At 43.5% G+C, this 7,021-nt stretch overlaps 1 protein-coding gene across 5 annotated transcripts in view; it reads left to right on the top strand.

Annotated features, from left to right (window-relative positions):
* LOC307016706 (estrogen-related receptor gamma-like) overlaps positions 1 to 3,677 on the top strand; it is a 39,395-nt gene extending 35,718 nt beyond the window's left edge. For all 5 annotated transcript variants that reach the window (XM_079645954.1, XM_079645953.1, XM_079645952.1 and 2 more), the window contains 2 exons: positions 1,354 to 1,623; positions 1,891 to 3,677. In XM_079645954.1, coding sequence (XP_079502080.1) covers positions 1,354 to 1,623; positions 1,891 to 2,135 — 515 coding nt within the window. In that variant the 3' untranslated portion in view covers positions 2,136 to 3,677. The remainder of the gene's footprint in view (positions 1 to 1,353; positions 1,624 to 1,890) is intronic.
* The last annotated feature ends 3,344 nt before the right edge of the window (positions 3,678 to 7,021 follow it).

The following is a 7,021-nucleotide window of genomic DNA, read 5'->3' as shown; positions in this document are numbered from 1 at the left end:
AGTGTGATGGGGCTACTGTCCTGGCTGCTCCTCCTCCTCTGTGTCCGCTCTTATCAGCGATATTGACGGTGATGTGCTCTGAAGTCTGAGGGCCAGACTGGCATATGAGCTGGCTAAAGACCAACTGCCCTCTTTGCTTTTGGCCTTTTTGAGTCCGTGCTTCAAATTGGCTGTCAAACGTGTGCGTGAAAGACGACTGCGGTGTGGCTGGGAGTGTGTTTCTGTTGTAATGATATAACCAACATTGGCTAGAGAAATATCCACAAATGTCATCTCCTTATTGGACTCAATGCCCTTTGCCTCGTCCCTTTAAAACACGCTCTTTTCTTTTTACTGAAGGTTAAACTTGTATTTGTCATTAAAATATATCAATATATTGTCTAAGATTTCATCACACAAGCCCCAACACACACACACACACACACACACACACTCACACAGGTCTCCGTCCCTGATCGATGGTCCGGTGCCAGAATACTGATCCCTATCGACCAATGAAATTGTGCACAGACAGCGTTTCCAATCAATCAGGGAGCGATAGTGGGGAAACGGGCGCCACTCACGTCCCCGTGGTGATTGTAAAGAGCAGTGGATCCTGATAACAATCACCGATGGTGTCAAAAACACAAACGCCCCCCCCCTCCTCCCCCTGCTCTGTAAAATCATCTGTTTAATTACAGTAAACGTGCATGTGAGTGTGTGTATGCAGGTTTAAGCGGGGGACGTGAGCAGGTTTAATCATGCTCCTGTGGGGTGTAATTGCCAATCAAGTTGGGCATGTCCCACAGAGTGTAATTAAATGTACCCCCTATTCACTCCCTCTGTCCTTTGTTATGCCCTTTGCAATGTGGTCTTCTAATGCAGCAGTCGGTATGATCATTCATATTATTTTACCGAATACAATCTATTATTTAAGCTGCAAACAGTCAATAGTTGAGGTAGATGCAGTAGGTTGAGGGAATTTGGATACAGCACAAGAAATAGTTTAGCCAACATCTCTTAAGGATTACACCAGGGATCCAATCATTTCCATTATTAAATTGGGCGATTTGCGAGAGATAGAAGAATTTGTGCAGCAGAGGCTAAAATATCCTGACCTATAGTCCCTGTTATCTTCAAAAATATATTCTACAATAACCATAAGCAACTTATCCACATTTTCATTAGACCGTAAATGATTATGTAATTGAAAATGCCTTTTAATAGTAGGATTTGGTCCTAATATGTGTAGTCCCATGCCCAGCAACAAACGTTATTGGTACATAACTTTATTAGTAAACTGACCTTTATTTATAATATGCGTCCCTATGCGGAGTGTCCCTTTTAAAATCTCCCTTTCTCTTGTCTCTCCAGGCTTCCCCTCCCTGTCTCTGGCTGACCAGATGAGTCTGCTGCAGAGCGGCTGGATGGAGATTCTGATCCTTCGAGTGGTGTTTCGCTCGCTGGCCTTGGAGGACAAGCTGGTGTACGCCGAGGACTACATCATGGACGAGGAGCAGTCGAAGCTCGCGGGGCTGCTCGACCTCAACAACGCCATCCTGCAGCTGGTGAAGAAGTATAAAGCCATGGGGCTGGAGAAGGAGGAGTTTGTGGTCCTCAAAGCTATCGCACTCGCTAACTCAGGTAAGGTTACTTAGGTTAAGTTTGTCAATACAGAAATTAGGCCCATGTTTAGCCATTATAGCATTTTCCTTCCATGGAAGGTTGGTTGGGCCTTCACATTTTGTGGACTATTAGATTTATTGTCATGAACTTATGTAAAGACATTCATGGTCCAGAGAGGATGAATCCTAAGAATCCAAAAGCTTGTTTATACTTTGAAAATAAAAAGGAGATAAAATTCAAATCCTTGACATACCTTAATTCCTGACTTCCCTCTTTTCCTTACAGACTCCATTCAGATTGAGGACTTGGAAGCAGTTCAGAGACTCCAGGACGTCCTTCATGGGGCCCTTCAGGACTACGAGGCCACCCACCGCCTGGAGGACCCTCGGCGGGCCGGGAAGCTAATCATGACCCTCCCTCTCCTCCGTCAGACGGCCGCTCGCGCTGTCCAGCACTTCTGCAGCATCAAACAGGACGGCCGTGTGCCCATGCACAAACTGTTCCTCGAACTGCTGGAGGCCAAGGCCTGACCCCAACTCAGACTGCCCCAAGCTGCTTCCTGACCCCCCGCAGTGGGTAACAGGAAGTGAAAGATAACGGGTAATGGTGGGGTTTGACACCATGTATTTGTCCATTTCAGCTTTGACTTAAAGTTTTGATTCTGCAATCGGCAGGAAGTATGTTTTATAGGCAGGCAGACGAGACATTTTAGAGCAAAATCCTTCCAACTCCCAATGAAAGTTTGAATGAATTGGTTTAATTGTCTCGGCAACCAGGACATTTTCATTGTTGCTGTTTGCACTGACCTGCTACGAAAAAGTCTAAAAGCGGAGAGACAGCATTAGAGCAGAAGAAAGCACGTTCTAGAGATATTTATATCAACATGCCAAACGTAGAGCTTCTTTTGTCAAAAGACCCATGATACTTGAAGATCCTGATGGATTATTTCATCCATCTTGAAGCCTGTTAATCTGCATTCTAGTGCATTTAGAGAGCCTTTTGATGATTTGATTTTGTTTTGTCCTTTTGAAGAGTCAAGGTCAATGTGTCCTAAGAGGTAAGTCTTGCCAAAGAGTAAAGACTCGTACTATTAATACCAGCATTGGTCCACAATAATATAATGTGGCCTGTAAGACATTCACATAAACATGTATTCCTGCTGTGTTGTGTATAGCAAATTATCTAACCACTACATTCATATATAAACAATTAAAGGGAAGCTATAAAGTGGTCGGCATCTCTTATAACAATAAGCGGCGTCCTTATTTTAGTAGAAATGTTCAGGGAAAGAGTACTTAATGATACTAATACAATTGTTTGACAGCAAAGTGTTATTTATTTAAAAGTGGCTCTGTTGGTTTGCTGTTTATTTTTATTTCCTAATGTGGCATTAACAAAGAGTAGATTTAAGACATTACAGTGGATAATACTTTTTTAAAAAGATTTTTAAATGATATCATTGTAAAATAATTTTTTACTAGCTTCTCTGCTACAGCACTGATGTACCATATAATTTCTTCGAGGCAACATGATTATAATTGGAGAACGTACTTGAAGATCATAATGTCGTAGAGTTGATGTAAACACGTAGATTAAAATGTAACTATGTAAAATGGCTGCCACACTGTATAATCTGGATTAGGGAGGCATTTGATGTCCTTTCTACGGTAGAAGTCTATGTGTAGGATGAAATTTGTGCACTACTTTAGCCATAAAGTCTGGGGAAACTGGTGATGGCGCTCTGTAAATCTGTGTTTTGTGTGAAGAGTAGTTATATCTAAAACTTGTCTTTTTTTCCGCACATGATAAATGAAGGGAATAAACTGGATAGGAAACGCAGTACAATGAATAAAGGTCTTGCTCCTTAAGGTACTGTGACACTATAACGTGCATATTTTTGTGACAAGATGACGGCAGCAGTATGCCGGATTAAATGTATGTACTGTACGTTTCGCTGTATATACGTCATGTCTTATGCCAACAGAGATGTTTAAAGATGCAAATAAGCTTGGTTTGGATGAGCTGTGCCGTGCTATTTCATTCTCAGGTGGATTCTTGGGCAATAAACATGATCCCCTTAATGCAAAGCTCATGTCATAAGTGTCGTTTTATTCAATAAAGAGAAGAAAGGCTCATTTATTAAGAGCTGGTAAGTGGGTGCAGTCTATTTTCACAGTCTGACAATGGACAGTCATTTCCAAGTCAGAATCGTAATGGCACATTTAGGCCATCATAGCCCAGTTGGATGGAGATTTATAATTAACAGCTATAATGTAATGAAGTCTAACAGTGGCTCCGAGGGGTACCGGTCATCTCAGGCCTGTTCAGTCTGATGAAGCAGAGGCAGTCCACTCATCGCTTCATCATACAATTATACAACGTCCCTCTCAGCATTTATTTAGAGTTATAGGTCAAAAGTAAGTCTTGGCCCGCTTTGATTCAAATCCCCTTGTTTAGCCTTTATAATCAGTAGACATACACTTAATAAATATAATTAGTAAGCACTGCAGATACAAGGACATTTTTTTGCTTAAAAGTCCTATATTGTAAAAAGTGAGCAGGAGTAGGTTTTTATACAAATGGATCAAAACAAAAAGAGAGAATCTATTTTACGGAAACTTTCAGAATCTCTTAACACAGAGGGGACACATATTAATTTATAAAAAGTGGATTCTGCATGATAGGTCAATCAATCAATCAATCAATCAATCAATCAATCAATCAATCAATCAATGTTTATTTATATAGCCCAATATCACAAATGTTACATTTGTCTCAGTGGACTTCACAGTTTGTACAGAATATCAGTATGACAATACGACACCCTCTGTCCTTAGACCCTCACATCCTACAAGGAAAAACTTCCAGAGAAAACCCCACAGTTTAAAGGGGAAAATGGGAGAAACCTCAGGGAGAGCAACAGAGGAGGGATCCCTCTCCCAGGATGGACAGATGTGTAATAGATGCTGTGTGTAAATCGAAGAGATAATACATTTTACAGCGTAGGTAGTCCTAATATTTGGAAATGCATGTGTCTATAATAAGAAGATGAATCCACGAGGATGTCAACAATCCTGTGGGAGCCATCAGGGAAGTAGTATGATGAGAGTCAGGCAGGACCGCAGAGACAGGTTCAGCCACGACTCGAAGTCCAGGACTCAAATCCAGAACTCAGGATAGAGGATCCAGGACACAGGATCTAGGACTCAGGACTAAGGATCTAGGACTCAGGATCCAGGACTCCGGATCCAGGACTCAGGATGCAGGATCCAGGACACATGATTCAGGATCCAGGACACAGGACCGCAGCAACAGGATCAGCCACGACTCAGGATCCCGGCGTAGATAAACACCAAAAAAGACATTTGGTGGAAGTTGGGTTATTCTGAACATGGGAGTACACAGGTACAGACAGACAGAAGGAAGAAGTAAGGTGTCCCCCGACAGTCTTACGGCCCGTCCACACACAGGCATGAAAAAAATCTTGAAAAATCTTGATGCTGGCCGTGTCTGAAGCTTGGCGATTTCACGCGCCCAAGGCGACCAACAACCAATCAGGAATCTCCCAGGAATCTCCCGCCCGCCCCCGGCATACAAAGCCTGTCCATTCAATGTTAAAATGAAGTAAACTGGATATAAACTCCCCAAACAGGTGAAAACCTACCAGTTTCACCAACTGTCTCTGCAAACCTCCCTCCATGCCTGGTTCCTCCGGTTTAGGTCCCGGTAGGTGAACAGAGAGCAGTCGTAAAGGACCGGGACATTTCCTACAGTGATGATTAATTTATCCTCCATTTTATGACATATGGAAAAGACCGCAGCGGTATCTGCATACAGTACACGCGGTTTGATTGGCTAGCGCTTGCACTGGCTTCGCAAGCATTGGGAGCATCAAAAGTTGAACATTGCTCAACTTTTGATGCTCTCGATGCTTGCAAAGCCATGCTCCGCTCCCCACAATGCAGTTCGGCGAAGACTAAAAATCTTCTACGTCACCCCATTCAAGTGAATGGGCGAAGCTTTGAAAGATTTTTTTCATGCCTGTGTGTGGACCCGTATGGACGGGCCGTAAGCCTATCGCAGCTAAACGTGTCTACGTGACAGGTTGAGGGGAAAGGGTAGCAAGTAAGAAGTAAGGAACAGAGGTGGAGAGGCACAACGTGTCTACGTACATGCACTCCAGGCCCGGTTCCAGAACAAAATGACTCAGGGTGCATCTGAGATTAGAGAGGGTGCAGTGGTAAAGTGCTATTTTTATAAGTGGGGAGTGGACCTAACACCCTCTGTGGGGTCCTCACCTCCTCTAGGAGGGTCCTCACCTCCTCTAGGGGGATTTTTTTTTTTAGAAGTTAAAAGCATCAATCTGGTGCACTTTGAGAGCAAAATGAAGAGATCTATGGATCTATGTGCTCTTAGCTTGATTCATGCCTTCCCAGTCCCTTATCACGTACAAGAGCATGGCGCCAGTTGTTGTAGCCAGTTGTGGTGAAGGCATCTGACTTACTTGAACCGAAATGTATACATGCATAGCAGAAGATGGCATCGTTTTTACAGGAATATTCCAGCCAATCTCTGTTTTGAAACCATGAGCTGCAAAATGAGCGCCTTACCCCACTGTACAGGCGAGTTGGGTACTTGTTTAAATATAACTGGGCAGGCTCTGTTTTGCCGAGGTCCTCTGGCACTTGCGGGCCGCCGAGGGGTGGCGGTGTTTGGGGCAACGAAGACGGCTGCGGCTGCTTCGCCTCCGTGGGCGAGGCGGGCAAAGCCGGCGAGTCGGTCGTTAGTGCCCACGACAGTGGCCGCGGGTAACGTAATGTCCCCATCATCTGAACTGTTATTACCTGCAGTATGCAGTGTTACTGCTGGCGATAAGGGCAGGTTGTTTTAACCATTTTCTGATGTCCATCATTGACTGCTGTGTAAGCACCTTGCAGATGATGAACGCGCAGCAGCACAGGTCACGCGCACCCGACATAATAACGTTACCGTTTAAATTGACCGAATAAATGCAGCAGACAATGTTATTTAACCACAATTACAATTTATTTTATTTCAACTATATTCTTCTTCTTATTATTATTATTATTACTACTATTATTATTATTGTTATTATATATGTAATTTTTTTCACTTTTCATTTTTTTTTTCACTTTTCATTTTTCAAATGGAGGGTGCATAACAACTCAACTGAGGGTGCAGTGCACCCTTATGCGCCCCCGTAGAACTGGGCCTGACTCCCTTAGGATAGGTTGAGGGGAATGGGTAGCAAGTAAGAAGTAAGGAACAGAGGTGGAGAGGGACAACGTGTCTACGTTCATGCACTCCCTTAGGATAGGGTGAGGGAAAAGAGTAGGAACTAAGATGTATGCGCCACATGAGCCACATGGGCGCATTGCTCCTAAAAAGTTTTGTC

Source organism: Notothenia rossii (assembly GCF_949606895.1).
Source record: "Notothenia rossii genome assembly, chromosome: 8".
Lineage (NCBI taxonomy): Eukaryota > Metazoa > Chordata > Actinopteri > Perciformes > Nototheniidae > Notothenia > Notothenia rossii.
Note: the sequence above shows the minus strand (reverse complement) of the source record. Positions and strands in the feature narration are given on the sequence as shown.